This window comes from Pleurodeles waltl, chromosome 7 (genome assembly GCF_031143425.1).
Source record: "Pleurodeles waltl isolate 20211129_DDA chromosome 7, aPleWal1.hap1.20221129, whole genome shotgun sequence".
In the NCBI taxonomy this organism is placed as follows: domain Eukaryota; kingdom Metazoa; phylum Chordata; class Amphibia; order Caudata; family Salamandridae; genus Pleurodeles; species Pleurodeles waltl.
Window position 1 is genome coordinate 475,913,040 of NC_090446.1, and position 21,447 is coordinate 475,934,486.

Here is a 21,447-nt window from a genome sequence, read left to right on the forward strand (position 1 = left end):
TGAGAAGGAGACGTAGGTACAGGTACTGGCTTCTCTTTGTTTTGGGATTTTTGCTGGTGGTTGAGCAGAGTCTAATTCCTCTTGAAAAGCCAGCTTTCTTTTAGTCTTTAAAGGAAGTGATGTAATAATTCTGCCTGTCTCCTTTTGTATATGGATTCTGGATTGCATCTCATCCATAACCTCTAATAATATAGGCTGAATCTCCTTGTCCTCATCAGAAGGTTTGAAAGATTCTCGCATTGGCTTCGAGGCTTGCTTGAGTCACCTCGAAAGTCCTTGTTCCCCTGTATAAGAGGCTTTCTTCAGTTCTGAAGTTTGGATCTTTTTCAGTCCCAAAAATGAAGTTAGCTGTTTCGGCTCTGAAGCAGGGCGAAGCTTCGACTCCGAGGAGTGAGGACGCTTACTGGGGTCAGAGGCAGAACTTTGAACCGACTTACTCGACTCCGAAGTAGACGGAGGAGTGGCCTTTTTCAGCACCGAACCAGAAGGTCGGTAGATGACAGTCTTTTCGGGCCAAACCATGGCCTTCCGGCAGTGTCGTACCCAAGGCCTTTGGTGCTTTTTTATATGTGGGCATAGGGGCAGACGTACTCACGTGCTGCCAGCAGTGATAGGCGTATCTTCTTCCGTTTCTTGCTGGGAGTCGGTATCTCGGATGGAGACTGCTGTCTGCGCCCGTTCTTCTTCCATGACGTCGAGATGCTTTGTACTCTTCGACGCCATCTCTAACCTTCCGGCTCTTCTTGGATCGAAACAAACAGGCCTCACAATTCTCTTCTCGGTGGTCCGGAGAAAGACACAAGTTACAAACCAGGAGTTGGTCTGTATAGGGAAACTTCGCGTGGCACTGAGGGCAAAACCGAAATGGAGTCTGATCCATCAGGCTTCCATGCAGAAGGACGGAAAAGGCCAGAGTCAGGCACACGTGCCCAAAAGGGCGAAATCTATATTCCGACGGTTCTATCGGTTCGAGGCTAGATGGAACACAATCAAAACAATACCGATGATTAAATTAGTTTTATAAGGTTTCCGATTCGAAATCTCGGAGCGAGAAGAAACACGGCTGAACCCGACAGCGGAAAGAAAACAATCTAACAATGGAGTCGATGCCCATGCGCACTATAACCGAGAGGAGGAGTCAACTTGATCCTGTGACTGCGAAAAGATTTCTTCCAAGAAAAACAACTTGTAACACTCCGAGCCCAACACTAGATGTCGGAAGAGATATACATAGCATGTGTATCTGCAGCTACACATGCTATCGAACACATATACATATATATATACATATATATACAAATATAGACATCTGTTCGTAACTTCGGCCCCCAACATCGGCATCGTCCTAGACTCATCGCTCTCAATGGACAGAGAGGTGAACACCATCTCTGTAGGATGCTTCCACACCCTGTGCATGCTTCGGAAGATCTACAAACGGATCCCAACCGAAACCAGAAGGACCATCTCAGGCAATCCCCTAACCTGTCACAGTTCAGGAAGGACCTCAAGACCTGGCTCTTGGACTGATCCTCTGCCCCCCCCCCTCCCACAATAACCTAGTGTTGGGCTCGGAGTGTTACAAGTTGTTTTTCTTCAAAGAATTTTTAGAGTCACAAGATCAAGTGACTCCTTCTCTTGGTGATAGTGCGCATGGGCATAGTCATTTATTCGATTTTTTTCCCCACAGGAGAGTGAAGTAAAGAGTGTTCAAGAGTATATGAAGATGTATGGTAAGTAAATGATATGTCCATGCATTGTATATACATATTTACAATATGTAGTACTACAACGGCCACAGGCTTCCGGGAAAGAGGGAGGGTGCATGTGAATCTACAGCACTACATGCCACGAACAGATGTCTACTGGGTAACTAACATTTTCCGTTCAATGAGATGTGTAAATGTAGATACATATGCTTTGCATAGTCTGAAAAGCAGTCCCCTCCTAAAAAGAAGCGGTGGTTAGCCTATAGGAGTTGTAGTGGTTTGAAATAGTGTTCTTAGCACTGCCTGTCCAACATTTGCTTGTTGTCGAGATAATACATCCACACAGTAGTGTTTAGTAAATGTGTGTGGTGTAGACCTTGTGGCTGCTTTACATAAGTCTACCATTGGTATATTGCCTAAGAATGCCATTGAAGTCCCTTTCTTCCTAGTGGAGTGAGCATTAAGAGTTGTCAGTAACTGTCTTTTAGCTTTAAGATAGCACGTTTGTATACATTTGACTATCCATTTTTTGAAATGGGATTACCTTTGTGAGGTTTCTGAAAAGCTACAAAGAGTTGTTTGGATTTTCTAAAATCTTTTGTTCTGTCTACATAGTACATGAGAGCTCTTTTAACATCAAGGATGTGAAGAGCTCTTTCAGAAACTGAATCTGGGTGGGGAAAGAAGTCTGGCAATTCCAATGATTGATTTCAAAAGGGGAAACTACTTTTGGTAGGAATTTTCGGTGTCCTAAGAACTATTATTTTTGTGAATTTGAAAGAAAGGTTCATCTAAAGTGAAACCTTGATTTTCAATAACTCTCCTTAAAGAAGTGATTGCTATCAAAAAGGCAACCTTCCAAGATAAAAACTGAAGAGAGCAAGAATGCATGGGCTCAAAAGGTGGCCCCATAAGTCTGGTGAATACAACATTAAGATTCCACATAGGGGCTGGTGGAGCTCGAGGTGGAATAACCCTTTTAAGACCATCCATAAAAGCCTTTATAACAGGAATCCTAAAAAGGGAAGTATGTTGTCTGTTTTGGAGGTACACAGCTATTGCTGTTAAATGGATTCTAATAGAGGAATATGCAAGATTTGCTTTTTGTAAATGTAGCAAACAGCAAACAATATATTGTACTGATGCTTGAAGTGGCTCAATGTTTTAGGTTGACAATAGCAGACAAAATATTTCCATTTTGCAGCAGAACATTGTCTAGTTGTGGGTTTGCGTGCGTAGCCAAACACTATGACTTCAGGAGCCAAATCGCCAATATGAGTATACTGGGATTAGGATGTGTTATTTGATCTCTCATATGAGTCAACATGCTTTGGTTTGTTTGGTAGTCTTTGATGTGGTACTAAAGACAGGTCTAGTAGTGTTGTGTACCAATGTTGACGTGCCCATGTGGGAGCTATGAGTATCATGGTGAGTGAGGTTTGTTTCATCTTTTTGATCAGAAATGGAATGAGTGGGAGAGGTGAGAAAAGTGTAAGCAAATATCTCTGACCAATTCATCTATAGAGCATTGTCCTTGGATTGAGGGTGTGGGTGGGTACCTGGATGCGAAGCTTTGGCATTTTGCGTTTTCTTTTGTAGCAAAAAGATCTATTTCTGGTGCTCTCCACATTTGGAAGTATTGTTGAATTACCTGTGGGTGAATCTCCCATTTGTGTATTTGCTGTTGCGTCCTGCTTAAGAGGTCTGCTAGTTGATTGTGTATCCCTGCTCTGGGATGTACTCTGCCATTAACTAAATGTGACTGTGAATTGCCCATTTCCAAATTGTTTGTGCTAGAAGGGACAATTGTGATGAATGTCACCCCCCACTGTTTTTGCAGATAATATATTGTGGTCATATTGTCTGTCCTTATTAATACTATTTTGTGTGCAATTTGTGTTTGAAAAGCTTTTCAGTGCTAGGAATACTGCCAGTAATTCCAAGTGGTTTATGTGATAAGTTTGTTTGATTGAGTCCCATTTTCCCTGTATATTGAGGTTGTTGAGATGAGCTCCCCAACCCATCATTGATGCATCTGTTGTGATTATGGTCTGAGGCAGAGGGTCCTGAAAGGGCCGCCCCTTTTGATAGGTTGGTGGAATTCCACTATTGCAGAGAGCTGCAAGTTTGCTGGTCCAACAACACTAAATCCTGAATTGGTCCGTGTGCCTGAGGCCATTGTAGAGAGAGACATTGTTGTAGTGGTCTCATGTGGAGCCTGGCAGTGGGTACTACTGCTATGAATGAAGCCAACATACCTAATAGTTTCATCACCAACTTCACTGTATAGGTGTGATTATACTGTAGTTGTGATATGAGACTGTGAAATGCTTGCATCCTCACTGGGTTTGGGTATGCCAATGCAGATTGAGTGTTTAGAATTGCCCCATAATACGGTTGTATTTGTGATGCCTGCAGGTGAGATTTGTGGTAATTGATAGTGAATCCTAGATTGTGTAGGATGTTTCTGGTATATTAAGTATGTTGTTGACAAATCTGAAGTGTGCTGGAGTTTATAAGCCAGCCGTCCAGATATGGGAAGACATGTATGTGTTGTCCTCTGAATAATGCTGCAACCATCGCTAATCATTTGGTGAACACCCTTTATGATGCTGTTACTCCGAATGGCAGCATCATGAATTGGTAGTGCTTTCCTGCTATGACAAATCTTAGATACTTTCGATGTCCTGGATGTATGGGAAAGCGGAAATAAGCATCCTTGAGGTCTAATGCTGTCATGTAATCCTGTTTTAGTAGGGGAATGCTGTCTTGTAGAGTGACCATATGAAAGCATTCTGAAAGGATGCATAGATTGAGTCTGAGATCTAAAATTGATCTCAGAGTACCATCTTTCTTTGGTATGAGGAAGTATAGTGAATATACTCCGGATCCCTGTTGGGATATAGGCATCTCTCTGGATCCTTTGAGTAGTAGTGATTGTACCTCCTGTTATGATAAAGTGAGATGTTCCTGACTAAGTCTGTGTGAACGAGGGGGAATGTTTGGTAGAGTAGAGATGAGTTCTAGACAAAAGCCATGTTGAATAATAGATAGAACCCATTGATCTGTGGTGATGATGTGCAATTGTGGGTAAAAATGTACCAGTCTTCCTCCCACAGGAAATGTATGCTCTCTGGGGTTTCGTAAGAAGTCACTGTTTTGTTGAGTGGATGAGCCTCTGGGAGTGGTTGATTTACTTCTTCCTCTATAAATATATCCTTTGTAAGAGCCTCTGCATGAAACTCTGTCATAAGTGTGGCCCTTGTTTTTGTTTTGAAGTGGAAGGTTCTGTGATTGATGGTTTGGAACCACCCGCTAAATTGTGGCCTACGAAAAATGCCCCTAGTAGGTGTGGTGTATAACGCACCCATGGCTTTACCCGTCTCGGAGTCCTTTTTAAGCTCATCTATTGTGATATCAACCTTTGGCCCAAATATATATTTATATATATTTTTTTTTAAATCGAAGGGCATGTTTAATACCAATTGCTGTACCTCTGACTTAAATCCTGAAGCTCTTAGCCATGCATATCTCCTAATGATTATGCTTGTGTTGATGCCCTTTGTTGCTGTACCAGATGCAACTGTAGCGCATCTAATTGTGTTGTTAGAAATAGCCCTAGACTGACTATTGGCTCGTTTTGTTGCTGCACTCACCACTATAGAATCAGGTGGTAATTGTACCCTAATAAATACTGGATCAGAGGGTGCAGGTTTTTTTTTTTTTTTTTTTTTAATCAACCCTGGGTGTAAAGATTCTTGCTTTTACAGGCTCTTAAAAAAATGTCTTCACCATTTCTAAGAAGTCCTGGAAGCATAAGGAGACACGGGTACTTCTTATGAGTAGATGTTAAAGTATTAAATAGAAAATCATCCTCAACGGGATCTGTATGTAATTGTACGTTATGATTCACAGCTGCCCTGGCTATAACTTGATCATCAGCAGTGATATCTTCAGGGGGAGATGGCCTCGAAGGGTATACATCTGGACCATTAGGGAGAATGGGATCTGTGTCATATATATCCCCTGGGTCTACCTCTTCTTGAGGATCAGTAAAGTCATCTCTATGTGGTGATGCGGATGATTCCTGTAGAGAGAACATTGTTGAATGTGTAGGTGAAGGTGGTGGAGTTAGCAGAAAGGGAAGGAGAATGTGGTGGTAAAGGCTAATGCTGTTGCTTTGCCCTTTCTTTTTTCTATAGGTGGTGGCTCAACGTCTAGAGTCTCTTGAAAAGTCAGTTTTCTTTTTAATGTTAGAGGAGGAGAGGCTATGATCATTCCGGTTTCTTTGTGTATATGAATCTTGGCTGTTTAGCGTCCATAACCTCTAACATCGGTTGTAACTCTGTTGACTCCTCAGTAGCTGGAGAATATTTACTACCAGCAGTTTTCGATTCCGAAGGGTTGGATACGGAATGCTTGGCTCGGAGTGAAACAGTTGGCTCCAAAAGTGCTGTTAATTTTTTCGTCTCCGAGGTGGAAAAGTCCAGTGTTTGGCTTGGTACCAAAACAGATGAGACAGGCTGTTTGGTATATGCCGAATGCACTTTGGTCTTTAGTTTCGGTGCCGAACTTGAGGGTTGGCCATCTGATGTAATTTTTGGATCCGACCATGACCCGAAGGCAGCGGAGGACTGAAGATCTATGCAGGAATCTTTTTAATAGTCTTTGTTTGGTGTGACGGGGCTGGTGTACTTGCGTACTGCTCCGGTGGGATGGGCTGGCTGTCGACATCAGAATCTCAATCCCATTCCGAATCTCCGAATCTGGAATGGAGATGGCTACACGCTGTCCTACTTTTTCTTGCGCGTGTTCATCTCCGAAGGTGGCTGGTGTGTGTTCTGATGACTTGGATGCCATCTCCATTCGACGTGCCCTTCGGTCCCGAAGAGTCTTTTTGGATCGCAACGATCTGCCAGCGTCGCAGGTTTATTCCTTGTGTGGTCCGGAGACAGGCAGAGATTTCAAACCAAATGCTGATTGGCGTAGGGATATTTGGCGTGACACAGAGGACAGAACCAAAAATGAGTCAGTTCCATCAGCATAACATTGTTCAACTACAATGTGTTGAAATAGGCCCCGAAACAGCGAGGTCAGCCCTAAGTGCATGTAATTAACCCCAACAACTGGAATCAGATCAATTATGAGAGCGGAAAACGCGATAAAAACTGTAACAACGTTTATAAAAAGTTAGAGGAAAGTTCAGAAGATATTGAACCAAGATGTACCAGTGGGAGAGGGAACACACTTCCGAACCAGATGACAGAACAAAAACAATCTAAACAAACGACTCAATGCCCATGCACAGTATCACCGAGAGGAGTCATCATTCAATCCTGTGACTCAAAAAACATCTTCAAAGAAAAACAACTTGTAACACTCCAAGCCCAACACTAGATGGCAGGCTTATGCATAAGCATGTTTTCCACTGCTACACATGCCATCAAACACACACACACACACACATATACATATATAGCTATAAAGGTTTTTCACTTCCCGGTTATATACTTACATCTTCGTTGTAAAGGTGTGTGGTAAAGACTTGGGATGTAAAGGCATTGTGTGGCAAAGGCATTCGTGATAACGACATGCGTGGTTCCGTCATACATCCACCTTACAATTAAGTAGGCTCCTTTTCTTAATTATTGAAGTGTCCCACAGTTTAACCCTCCCAACCAAATTTTGCCACCACATAGGGGATCTTACTAAACAGCAAGGATGTTTTCTAAAGATTTGTGCATTTGACAAGGATATGTACGATTTGCTGTGCCTAGCGATTCCTTAGTACCAGCCTTGCTGCTGTATGGTTGGCTAACAGGGGCAAGCTGCCCTGGTCTCGTTTTAAACTATGTCCTTTCAAATTTCTTACACTTCCTGACCGTTTCAACACCTTGTTAACATAAGAAATAGAAGGAAGCTTTTTTTCCGGGATATATTTTGGTAGTCTTGCCTGTTTTAAAAGAAAGTGATTTGTCAGACACTTGGACTGACGTCCCAATGTGCAACTTGCTCTTGGTATTACGGTATTCAAATGATACTTCAGACTAATGTTATGCCTTTGGATTGGTCTTGGACATATGATTGCTGGAGTCATAAGCTTAGGTCAAGCTGCTGGAATGTAATCTAACAGCGGGGTCTTGTTGTGATGTGACATCAAGACTTCAATCTCCTGGACAGATGCTAACTTGTGATGTCGGGTGCTGAAATGTCATGTACTGCGACATGACCAAGTGAACTTGGTGCTAGTAAGATATAACTAAAGACCCTATCCCTTCTGTGACTACATATCAGATGGAAAATGTCATAGAATACCTTATATTGTAATAAAGTAGTCCCAGAACCAGTTCTGAAAACAAAAGAAAGGAGAGGCTTGAATGCCATGAAAACAGCTATGAATATACGCTAATAGCAGACGGAGTGCAGACAACAGCAGATTAATTGAAAAAGAGTGAGCAACAATAAGGCAAAGGAATTGTGCAAAAAGGATACAGCTGAAAACCAACTCAGGTTTGTATGAAAGGAGCAAAGCAAAGCTGTTATCTAAATTGAAATTGCAACTACCTAGAAGTTCACAATGGTACTGAAATTAAAAAAACAAAGCTCGTCTTAACCAGAACCCAAAATAGAAATGTAGAATATTGAAATACAAACATGTGATAATGAAATCTCTTATATGAAATACAACGAGACTGGTACTTTAATGTCAATGTCTTAGGGTGTGAATGAAGAATATTTACAACACATGCAAAGTAATTATACCCCTAACACCTTGAAGGTAAAGGATAAGTTCACCCACGTTACTGCAGAAACTAACTTTCACAGTCTTGCTTTATGTATAAGGTTGGGGCTCATGGTGTCAGCTAAGCAGCCCAACCTTTCCATATTTCTACTTCAAGGTAAATGTTTTTTTTTTAAATTATTATTAAAAAGTCTGGGTTTCACATAATAGGGGCTACCACAGTGAAAAGGGGGGTGCAGCACAGAAAAAGGCAATCTATGCCACAGGGACCTTTACTGGAAAAAGCAGCAAAGTGTTTCACTGTATCTTTATAGTAAGTGGGTTAGGGTTGCAGAGAATTTCTCCATCTTTAGTTTTTAAATGTCTCTTAAGAAGGGATCTGCGCTTTTTATTTACTAGAGGAAATCAATGTACAAAGTCTTGCTGCAGAACGTGATTAGCGGATATCAAAGGAATGGCACTGTACAGAAAGGAGACTACAAAGGGTAGGATCTTGGGCCTTATCACCTAGAAATGTTAAAATAAATACATGAATAGGCTGCACTTGTAAACTTTAACTTCCTAACTGGAAAGATTGTCACTGGGTGTCTATGTGACTTTATTTACTAAGGATCGAACCAGTGCAGATTCCTTTTAATTTCTCAAAAAATAGACATGTTGGATTTGAAAATACTTGTTCATTGTTTGGGAGCAAAGGAAGACAATGGTTGACGGAAGGTGTCTGAAGGTCCCTTAAAGAAAGTATAGAATACAATATGATTGCCTTAAATTGCACAAGCACCATACCGATCAAACCTAAACATGTAACGTCCTCTTTGCTTCTTTAACAAAACAATGGACATTCCTTTCCATGAAAGCAATGTATGATTACTTCAAGCACAGCGCCTTTCTAAAACTGAAAAGGGAAAGAGTGAGGGAAATTGATCTCCCTTTAGCTTCCCTTCCCTCTCAACCCTTTAAGCAGCCCAATTGTAATCAGTAGTGGAAAGGAAATTTCACTACTTTGCTCCGATAATATCATGAAATGTATATCATTTTCTTTGGTAACTACACAGAACGTGTGCTGCTTTATTTGGTTAAGGGAAAGAAATGTGCAATGTTTTCCTCCATAAACAAGAAAAGATGTGATGTGCTCCAAATTCAGAAACTGAAAGGATCATACACACACTGGCTCGGCTAGATCATTGAAAAGAATGAGCACTGAGAAGACTTCAACAGCCTTTCTCCGTTACCTAACATTTTAAAAATAAACGGTAGTCCATACACTGTTTTAAGGTTTTCTGGGAGGAAATACTTTTCAACACCACACCTTTAAGTTCAGTTTCACAACAATATAATTTGTATAAGAAACCCCCAAACACCCTTTCAAAACCAGTGGTCTGCCCCATCGCAAAAAGCATCAGTACACTAGCACACTGGGAAATCCACACCCCTACACTTCCCCTTCTCGGTCTGCTCCCCGGATTAAAACCTGCCATTAGGTGATTTTTGTTTCTGCCTCTATGGCACAGTAAGAGCCACTTAAGGTATGAATTGTGTTCGTTCTGCAGGCCAAATCACACCCGTGAGGACAGGAAATGGGAGGTAATCAGACTAGAATGCTCACAACCTCACCATCCGTGCTAGTAGCCGGAATACACCAGTGCTCTAATGGTAAATCGTCTCCAGCTATTATCCCATCAATTTTGTGCCAACTGCATTTTAATACAAAAACTCCCAAATGAAAAGGGGAGAGCCAAAACCTGATCCTTTGACAACCAACTAGGCTGTGATGTCCTGGGACATGGTGTGCCCATCATCACCCCTCAATTCCTCCTAAATTAGACAGCAGGCTTGCTGTTGCCCCGTATGCCGGGAATGGTAAGGAGTCCGAATTTATCAAATATATCTCATCCTCTAAAAACCATGAACCTTCTCTTACTTCATTCAGAATGCAAGTCTGAGGAGGAATGTTCAGTGCACCAGACACAACCCACTGCTGTGCCACAATTATCAGACTACTCACTATGGAAGGCCACAAAATGAGAGGACTTATCAGAATCTGAAGCTAGAAATAGAGGAAAGCAATGGTGGTCTCTAAAAGCAGGGCAGGATTTTGGTGTACAGCAAATAAGAATGCCACTAGATTTACCCTTTCCTCTGCAATGAACAATTATGAAACATGGGTGTCACTTTCATGCCCAGAAGTCATGCAGGTGAACAATTCCCACAATGCGGCCTGCCAAGTGTTCAAGCTTAGGAAGAACATTAATATGGCACAATTTTCACAGGATTCCAAATGACCATGCTGGGAACGGAGGGTCGATGTTACGTCAACAGGGAACTGTGCAACTCCTTAAGGCCAACATTAAGCAAAGCAATTTTTAATAACATTAAAGAATGCAGCTGTTTTTCTATAACTCTTATTAAAAAAAGTGGCAATAGAAGTAATACTGTGCAAAATACTAACAATTCAACATTAGGAGAAAGGAAGACGGAAGTTTTATCAGTGCAGGGGAAAATTTCATTTCACTTGTTCTGTACTGGCTGAAAGCTGACTCGGGCTCTTAAGAATACAGACAATTCCTGCCTAATGAGCCTTGGGATGGGCCTCAATAGCGCGGTCCTGTCAACCACCTTCCCAAAAAAGCACAAAAATTTGACAAGATGGATAAAGTTTTTCACCTCTCTAGTACTGTTAGTATTCTTGGTCTTGAACTCCATTCATTCACACTGTGCAAGATATCTCCATGGTGTGACTGGTACAAGAACAGTGCCAAAGCATTTTAAGTAATTAGGATCGAGGAGTGCACACATATTCCTCTAAAGATTTTAGGCCGATACCTCTGGATTTCATATTCTCAATTCTAGTGATTATAAAAGTTGACTGGTCGAGGAGGAGTTTTTATTCCTCCTCATCCAGCCAACTTTTAGGAATTATGGCTGTGAACTTTTGGCAAAAGTGACATTAAAATATTGAAACTAAAAGTTTATGAGACACACAACTAGTAAAATTTTTGCATTTGGTCCAAACTCCTTCCACTTTCAATGCCTGGGTTCCACAAAAAAAAACCAAAAAAAAAAAAAACGGGAGGACAGATAAGTGAGGCAAACGCAAAATGTCCTTGATCGATGAGTCAACACAAATGCCAAATGTCCCGGTTGCCCTCCTGGCGGAACTTCAGTTGCCTTCCAACATCAATGCAAGTGCTCCTCTTCGTTGGTAGGTCCACAAGGACTCTTGCCGAGGGCGTGCGCATGGATAACATGATCAAGGATGATAAATGACAGAATTAAGATCTCGTTTAATTTAGAAATAAAAAAACAGAAGCTTGGGGATGGGGAACTGTGGGAGTACCAGTCCCTTTAAAGCACAACTTATCCTTTAAGCATATGGCTCTACTATTAAAGTGTGTAGGTAACCAACACGAGAAGCTGCAGTAATAATCCCTAAAATATTCACTTTGTTAATATTCACAAAACATTAAAATTCTGCTATGATTTGGGCCAACTAAAAGGAGAAAAAAATGAACTCAAGCATAAACTGTAACAGAACTGTCTTGCTGCCTTGTTAGAGGATATTAAGACCCTAGAACTGTTCCAAAATGTTACAACTGCAGCAAGCCACGTTTGCATCTACGGACCTGAATGGCATCTTAATCAATGTAAGGAGAATGAGTAATAGCTCTCTCTTTCGCTCTCCAAAGTCATTAAAAAAAAAACAATTTACATCATGTATTCTTAGAAGCTTCCTTGGTAGATACAATGACGTTAGCAGGTGCAGATGATTTAAAATCTAGATATAGAGCTTTAAAAGCAATTGAAGAGGGGTGGAAATCCATCCTTCTCGCTGGGAGTATGTCTTTGAGGGCAGACAGAATATATCTGCCTTGGCCCATGTCTGTTCAATGAGTGGCAAAGCAATGCAGTTATGCATTCAGGTTCCTTATCCATAGTGGTTACAGTTTACACTACAGAGAGGTCTCTGGCACAGCATTAATCATCAGAGGTCACTACTCCATGGATGAGTAGATGGCTTTAAAATAAGGAACAATATGCTACGAAGTAAAGAGCTGTGTCATGATCAGAGGTTGCAGCACCATGTTAGATTTTCCAGGAACTGGTAGCCTAGACTACTTTTTGAACCACCCTTGAACATGTGTAAGGGTAACCATCTAAATATTTCCAATAATGATTCAGAGGCAACCTCTTTAGAGCAAAGATATATGAGAAGAGAATTTCAATTCTTTTATACCCATCAACCTCGGGCTGCTATTTAGCAGCCACGTCACATGGACAGCTCAATCAATGAGTGATTCTAAAATCATCAGTTGGAAAACTGATTGGATTTTATCTGAATGTTTAATTGTTAAAAGAATGTATTCCACTAAATAAAAGGAGAATCTTCCTGTCACCCCAAAGTGGACACAGTGGTGAAAAGTGCAAATTATTATGGCAAACTATGCATCAAATCCAGCTTTCAGTTCCGTAAATGGACCTAGTAAACATGGCCAGCACAACAGAAAATTGAATTAACAATAAATAAATGTCACCACAATCTCCTACATCTCATAACTATTTCGAACAGTCTTAGTTGTACAATACCCTCCCTTGCAGCCCTACAAGCTTGAAAAGGACCACCAGAGATTAGGACTCAATAAAGAATTTACACTTAAGAATGTGATATCATTTCGATATAGTATAATTTAACTGGCCAACTAGTCCATACACAGATCCCTACTTCTGCACATACACTTCAGGATGTGTGTTGAATCATATATGACAACAGAAAAAGGTCTGGGTCCAGGTAGTTTGAACTCTTGCAGATCACGAGGGGCTAGGTAAAAATGAATAAACTGCAGAAGATTAACCTAAGCCAGGAACCAACTGGAGTTGCTTTGGTTGTGAACTGTACTGTAGGATACAAACAGCATGCCACGACAGATCATAACCAAACTGCTGAGGTAATATGAGGTCTATGCTGGTAATCTTTGAATTTCTTCTGGGTATTATTTGATGGACTTGTGGCATCATATAAAGTAATGAGGTGGGCATAGGGGCCTTGCCTTTTTGCATCCAGATTGTGCTGGCCATGATTCTAAAAGACATCCCAGGAAAGGTACTGCTGACTTGGGAAATCTTGCCTCTTTCCTCAGTGTAAAGACGACATTGTTGCCTCACCTCTGATGGAAGGATGTCCACTTATCTCTGCTATACTTAGCTAGGATTGTATAGGAGGTGGCTTTGCTGAGTCATACTGCAGTTCAGGTGGACTGACCGACTACATTTCTGATTATTAACGCTGCTACAGACATCAAGAGAAAGGTAGAAATTGGGGTTTTGAGCCGTGGCCAGGGTTGCGTATTAACTCAGCAGAATGGACCTTCGATTTGCATAAGAATGCGTCATAAGCAATAGTATCAGACAGACGGAAAAAGGAATTATGACACTTTAACTATTTGTTAAAACTAAGGGCAACTTGAGTGTCTTACCAAGAAAAGAGTTGTTTTTGCCTCCGCAATGACGATCAATGTCTACAGATGATTAGAAGAATCAGGATTTGTAAAGGTGTCATAGGTAAGCAACATTCAAATCTATGAACTATAACAGCTTGTGAACTAGACCCAAGGCAGATATTTCAGAGCCACTTGAAATCAGACAATGGGATTCTATCTCAGTGAAAATGCAGGCCATTTAAAAATAAAAAAGATGGTTTTTAAGGAAGGAGAACACAGAAATATTAACTGACTGGAAATGTAAAGTTCTATGAACCTTCTAGATGCTCAGAGAATTCTCAAACTACTGAATGTTATTGTCAGAGGAAACTAAACACTAGCCATTTAAATAATAATTCCAGCCCACACGCGCCACTAGAAAATGACTGAACATGCGAGGATGTGCATGCACCCACAGGAACTCCCACAAATAATCTTGGCAAATAACAGACACCAGTCACACCAGGAAGCATAACACGTTTTGGGAGAGTAGGGACCTGGAGACAAGAATAATAGAACAAAGTGAGCACATTTGTTTAAGATGCCAAAAATACATCTTATTTTTTTAATGCGCTCCTATGTGCTTGGCTCTTCATTCACAGTGTACTGCAGTGCGTGACACCATTCCAACATCCCACTTTTGTTGAAGCAGCGCAGTAAAACAAAATATCATATGGACTAAAAATGAAAAAACGCATTCACTCATATTGTACACTCACAGACGGACACACATGCATATGAATAACACTTTGGTTTCACTGTTCAGTGGGCAGGGAAGGTTCTTCGTTCACAGAGGGGGCTCAGAGCCCAGATTCTGCACATGGGTGGTGATCAGCAGCAGATTTGAGAGCACTACGGGAAACAGGGGCATACTAGGATGTAAACAAAAGAGTTAAGAAAGAGGGCAACATTGTTTAGATGAGGAGAAACTTGATCCTGCACCTAAAATTGACAACATAAAGACACACCCTAATGACCCGGAGCAGGTGACTTGTCATACAGTAAACTAAGAGTTTTGCTGACCCCACACCCAAGCTAATACATCACTCATGCCCAAAAGGCCAGGACTCCAATACTGAATGCAAAGTAATACCAGTTCAGATTGTTTGGACTACATTGGTGGGAACTGCTCTCATCTCCACGGAACAGGGTAGGATCTCTTTGTGACAGTGTGCCTGGCGCTGACTCTACGGACCAATTGCGCTTGCTGCTTGGACTTTGCAAGGCGCTGCTCCCGGCTCAGCAGACGTGGGATGCGGCAGGGTCGCTCCTCCTTTAATAGGCGCATACCCTTTAAGTAGAGCAGTGCAGTGGATGGCAGTTTGGCACTAAGCTCCCGGGCCAAAGCAACAAGCCGCTGATTCAACCCACGAACCACTCTGGCCACCGAGGACACTGCAGTTTTCCATACCCACCTCCAGCGGCGTCCATGTAGAGCCTCCCGTTGAGAGCCACGGGCTAGGATAGGGATGCGACTACGGAAGCCACCCTTGAAGGTTTTGGGGAACAGATAGAAGAGTCTCTTTTCATTGACCACTCCTAGGCGCTGCAAAGTCTGAAAGACTGGTTGGGGGAGGCGGAAAAGGACCCGGATCCAGATGCGGGAAGCCCGTTTAGGTAGGGATTGTAGGCAGTCTTTGGCAGGCTGGAAAACGAGCACGATTAATAGATAGAGGGACAGAAAGAGATAGGGGGCAGTGAAGAAGTAGGCTGCTATGAGAATGACAGGGACATAGTAGAGGTATAAGCGATAGCTCAAGCCCAGGATTGTGAAACAGCTAAAGACTTTTGCAATAAGGATGAAAACCGAAGCAGAAACAAAAAAGATACTGTGCACAAGGACGTAGGCCACGACCAAGCACACAACAACCATCTCAGAAGCGACTAGTAAGGCACTGAGTCGCGACTCTGCGCCCTTCTGAGCCAGGGTCAGGAGTGTCACCAGAAGGAAGAGGATGAGCACAAAGTTAGGGTAAGCTGCTACTAAGAAGGCCAATGCACCACACACCACATGGGAGAAGATGGCTGGCAGGGATGACATGTGTTGGGCCAAGAATGGGGGGATACTCTGCTCTACTAAGCCAAAGTCTTCAATGTCCGGAAGCTCTAGGCCTTCCTCGTAGCCAACAGGGAATTCATGTGCGACTTTGTATGGCAAATCGGATACTTGTTGCTCACTCTGGGGATCCCCGCCTCCCCAGGCCTCCCAAGACTGGAGCTCAAAGTATGGTGCATCTGAGGGACAGCCATCAGCCGCCCCCCTGAGAGTCTCGTCCAAGTGAGCCTCCCCCATTGCCCCCTCTTCCTCAATACGGCTGAGGGAGGATGGTTCCGTCAGCATCACTTGGTCGAGGTCCTCATCTAAACTGCTAAGGCTGATGCAATCCAAATCGTACAGCTCTGTGTCGTCCTCCTCGTCCTCCTCACAGCTCTGCTTTTCACTGTCTACATCTTCCACATAGGGTTCTCCCTCCTCCTTCTCAGACTCCCCCACCGTGTTTGAGTCCCCCCGGGGACCTACTTTCAAGCTCTTCGGTTGCTGGCGTATCTCCATGGCATGCTTCTGCCGCAGTTCTTGCTCCCGTCGCTTGTTGTACTCCAGCTGGTTCCCGAGTTCGGTCTGGTGTTGCAAGCGAGTGAGTTCACTGCGGGTGCGCTGCACTGTGTGCAGGTGCCGGAATTCAAGTTCCTGTGTTGACTCGTGTTGCCTCAGCAGCATAGCACACTCCAGGTCCTTCTGCGTTTGCTTCTTGTTCAGGTCCTGCAGTAAGGAACAGAGAAAAGTATATGTAAGAAAGGGGATGGACAGGGCAGGGGAGCTAGAAAGGCCTTATAAAGGGGATGAGAGTGAACAAAGAAAGGCTTAGTGCATGAAGTTTAGTTGGATGCCTACAGAGGAGAACAAGAAGGAAAGAGAATTATGGATGCCATCGAAGTAAAACATTTTAATGCAAAAATTAGAAGACCAAAAGGTTTCAATTAATGGCTTTGAATGAATACATGTGAAATTAAATGTTCAGTATTGGCAAGGGAAATTAATTTAAAATAGCTAAAATTCCAAATATAAAACTAGTACTGTCGAGCATACATGGAAAAGTTTAATATGCAACACAGATATGAAATTGTGAGCATATTGCTCTTAGTGCAACACTCCAAACCTCCGTGACCTCAATCGCAACCTGGGTTACATTTGATTTATAAATGGAAAAGTTCTCCTTTTTAAAAGCACATAAATGTGGAACCCTCTTACCTCTTCATATCTTCTGGGCCAACCAGTACCTCGTTTTCGTCCATAGCGCTTAACCTGCTTTCTACTATATTTCATGCAAACTAAGGGGATCACTTGCAAACACTGCCACTTTGGCTCACACTGTGCACACTATTATCGCCCCCTTTCTGCACATTCCAATAAATGTACAAATCCGTATGAGAAACCTTCTTATAAACCACCTAACTGCGACACCAGAATATTTTTGTAATTTTGATAGATACATTGTTTGTATATGGTTTTAGAAACACAATGTGCTATGTCCTAGCAAAATTAACATTAATGAATTAATAGTCCAAAACAAGTATTTTGAACACCTGCACAATGATGACCTGCCTAATGATAAGACTGTGGATAATTCATGCAACTATTTAAGTGGACATTCAGTTCATGACTGGTTTGAAATCTTAAGTTTCTCTCTTATAAGCCATGAATAAAACAGCAAGAGCTTGTTTTTTTTCCTACTGATTGAAACTGGGGAGAAGGCTGGGGGACAACAAAAAACTTTCTGATACTTTGATTCAAGGTCAATTTTATGTGATCTAACCAAGCTCAGTGGTTGACACTGCACCATGGGCAATCTTTAATTTCCGTATTAAACCATAAAGGAGGCTAAGAGGAATAACAAGGAGGGAAGAACGGTGGAATGCACATGATGAGGTGAAACAGAAAAAATAAGCTACTTACCTATACACTGTGGTTCTGCAGTATCGATATCTTTCAAAGACTCACATGATTGAATCTTCCCCATCGTCAAGGTGGGAGCCCCAGAGTAATTATTTTCAGCAGTGTAAACCAAAGATTTATACAGCAGATATTAAACAGCTCACACTGCAAGCTAATTCACATCACTTAAGAAATAACTGAATCCAATCAGAGAACAGCTCTTAAATCGTCATCCCTTCCACTCCAGGGCTAGCATACATCAGATTATCTAAGCACAAGTGTAAAATGTACTTTTTGTGGGGGGAAAAAAGGTATTGAATGAGGTGAGCCCCCTAAAAGGGATGGTGAAAGGGTATTGTGTAAATCTATGAGACACTTCAATACTATAGAAATGCAGTGTACAGGTACTTAACTTGTTTTTCTCCAGTATTGAATCTTTCATATATTCACCAGCTTGAATCAGAACAGAAAGCAGTAAAGAATAAACTCCTGGATGTGGGTAACTTTAAACATAATTATTACACACCCTGCATTCCTGCAAACCTTGTATACACAGAACAAAATAAATACTCTCTCACCTTATTGGAATAAACTCTGAAGTACTGCTTGACTGACAGCTGCATCCCGACTCAAATAGGCATCTAGATAGGAGTATCCGGTGAAGGTATGAGGGTTTGACCATGTTTAGTTCCTACACATGTCAGATAATGAAACACCGGAGAAAAGGGTCATAAAGGATGTCATGCTCCTTGTGGAATGAGGATGCAACTTGGTGGTTAATGGTCTTCCTGTTTTTCAAGACAAAAGGCTATGGCTACTGAAACCCAATTGGCTACACTGCCTAATGATAAGGCTTGCCCCTGTATTGGATTTACAAATTCCACCAGAATTTCCTCAGACTTTCGGAAGGATTTCATCCTTTCAATTTAGAATGAGAAAGTTTTAGCATCTAAAGTATGAGATGCTCTTTCCACCTAGTTGGAAGGATTTGGCAGTAAATCCACAAGAACCTTGGGAATAAAATGAGGATTAGTTCTTAAAATAACCTTGTAGGTATGGATGCTGAATTGTGAAAGCTTGTATTTTAGACGTTCTTCTAGCTGATGTAAGGGCTAATAAAAAAACCATTTACCATGACAGATACTTCAGTTCAGCCTTATGGATTGGGTCAATGGCTCATCTCAAACTGGGCTAGATACACATTTAGTAGCCAAAACAACTGTAGTTTCTTAACTCGAGGGCAAGTCCTAAAAAGCCATTGTCAGTCTGTCAGACTATAAAGAATTCTCGTCCCAAGATGTTCTGAATTTGTAAACTGCAGCAAGGGGAATGTTGGTTGAAGTATGCAAATGCCCAATGGAGCTAGGTTCAGAAGGTATGGTAAGACTTAGCCATCCCTTTTCCTCCACGCCAGGTTATCAGCTGACGAACACAAATTACAGAACTGAGACCATTTTGCTTTACAGAACTTCTCCATAGATGCATTTCCTTGTTTCAGCTAATACATATCTGCACTGTTGTGGAATATTTAATAAGAGGACCTCACTATGGTCAAGGAGCAAGGCTAAATTCAGTGACTGCACATGTCCATTGCTCATTTAGAGCATTCCTGGGGCTGGTTTGAGTGGAATGTGTGGCTGTTCGAACATGAGAAGTTTTGCGAACCAGAACTGTCTTGGCCATGCAGCAGCAACTAGAACAATGAGACCTGGTTCCTTTTTCATCCGGTTGAGTATCTGAGAAATTAGAGGCGGGGAGGGATAAGCATAAGAGACTATTCCCATCCATGTGAACTGGAAGGCATGCCCCCATGTCTCCTTGTGTGGAAATGTAAAGTTTCTTACCTGCAGGTGTAGTTTTAGAGCTTGAAGTATTCTCTGGATTCACATGCTGTACATTATTCCTCCATCTAGAGTTTGGGTCTGGAATTCTCCACTATTACACCAATTTTGTTTTTGGACCTTCCACTCTTTCTGTTTTGTTTGTTGGTGGGTATCATCGGAACCCCCTTTTGGTGTCCTCTTGTGACATCATCCTACTCCTTCAGATGTTCTCACCTTTGGTAGCCATCTTCAGATTTTTTTTTATTTTTTTGCTTTGTCTCCCCATTTATTTGGTAGAGGTGGGTGGGTCACTTGTGAATACAGAAAATTCTTCAATCTGCAAAACTACACCTACAGGTAAGAAACTTTACATTTTGTTGTGTGAATCTTTTCTGGAGTCACATGCTGTGCACTGATTTTATTTGTGGTTTTAATGCTGTGGTGACTGGGTTGAGTTTCGGCATTGATTTCTAAATTGATGTTGTAGAACATTTTCCCCTAATTAGGGTCCCTTGTTCATTTGAATGGCAATACAATTTTGTTTTGCTAACGTGGGTACTGATAACCATGTTGCTGCCATGCAGATTTCTAGTAATGGTGTGTTTGCCAAAAAGGCAATGGTTGTTTCTTTTTTTCTGTGTGGAATGTGCTCTTGGTGACATTGTCAAGGCTTCTATCGCATAAGTGTGGCACAATTGAATTGTATGCGCAATCCATCTTGCAATTGTGTTCTTAGTCACTAATCATCCCAAGTAATAACTGTTGAGTTTTTCTTTTAAGAAGGCTTTGTCTTTTTCAATGTAGTACATAATGGAGCTTCTTATGTGCAAAGTTCTTTCAGAATGAGTCTTTGGATTTTGAAACAAACTTGGTATTTGTATACTTTGATGTGAAACAACTTTTGGTATGAACTGCAGATCTGTTCTCGTGACAGTTCTGTCCTAGTGAATTTGAAAGTAGGATTCTTGTATTGTGAGTGCTTATAACTCACTAACTCTGCATAGGGAAGTAATAGCCACTAAAAAAGCAGTTTGTAAAGTCAGCATCTGTAAAGTAACTGTGTAACGTTTCAAAGGGTTTTTTCTCATGAGTTGAGTGAGTACCAGATTTAGCTTACATGTGGGTGTTGGTATCTTTTTGGGTGGTGCTTTTCTCTTTACCCCCTCAGAACCTATTTACTACTGGTGCTGTGAAGAAAATGTCTTGCCATATGTCCTCTGATGTAGGCCACTATTGCTGCTAGATGAACCTTTGAGGATGCATGTGTAAGACCTTCTTGTAAAAGATGAGTGAAATATTTTAAAACGGTTTGATTCCTTGTGATTCTCTTCACTAATCCCCTCTTTACACACCATAGAGAATATCTCATTCATTTTGCCATATAACATTTTCTTGATACTAGTTTCCTTAGTGTCTGAATTCTAAGTCTTTAGGATCCGTGCCGTTAGATTCAAATATTCTGGCTCTGGGTGTAATACCCTTCCTTTTCCCACTGACAACAGATTCTGTTACCTTGGACACCTTTGGAATCTTCTTTGAGCTAGTTGCATTATCTCTGAGAACCAGGTTTGTGTTGCCCGCTGTGATGCCATTAAAATGAAAGTCATGCGACTCCTCTGCTTTTGTTGATAACTTTGTGCACCAGTGGAATTGGGGGAAAAGTGTACGCAAATGTCCCTGACCAGTTTATTGAAAGGGCATTCCCAGGGACCGATGGTGTACCGCACTTCTGAAAGATCCTTTCTACTACTCTCTGTAGAAAGCTGGC

The 21,447-nt window shown here is 41.7% G+C and overlaps 1 protein-coding gene across 8 annotated transcripts in view; it reads right to left on the reverse strand.

The window, feature by feature from the left end:
• TAOK2 (TAO kinase 2) overlaps window positions 1-21,447 on the reverse strand; it is an 873,025-nt gene that overhangs the window by 103,078 nt on the left and 748,500 nt on the right. For 6 of the 8 annotated variants that reach the window (XM_069244098.1, XM_069244095.1, XM_069244097.1 and 3 more), the window contains one exon: window positions 1,634-16,683. In XM_069244098.1, coding sequence (XP_069100199.1) covers window positions 15,055-16,683 — 1,629 coding nt within the window. In that variant the 3' untranslated portion in view covers window positions 1,634-15,054. Of the gene's footprint in view, window positions 1-1,633; window positions 16,684-21,447 lie in introns of those variants that run through there. The other 2 variants (XM_069244102.1, XM_069244103.1) reach the window with 1 other exon arrangement.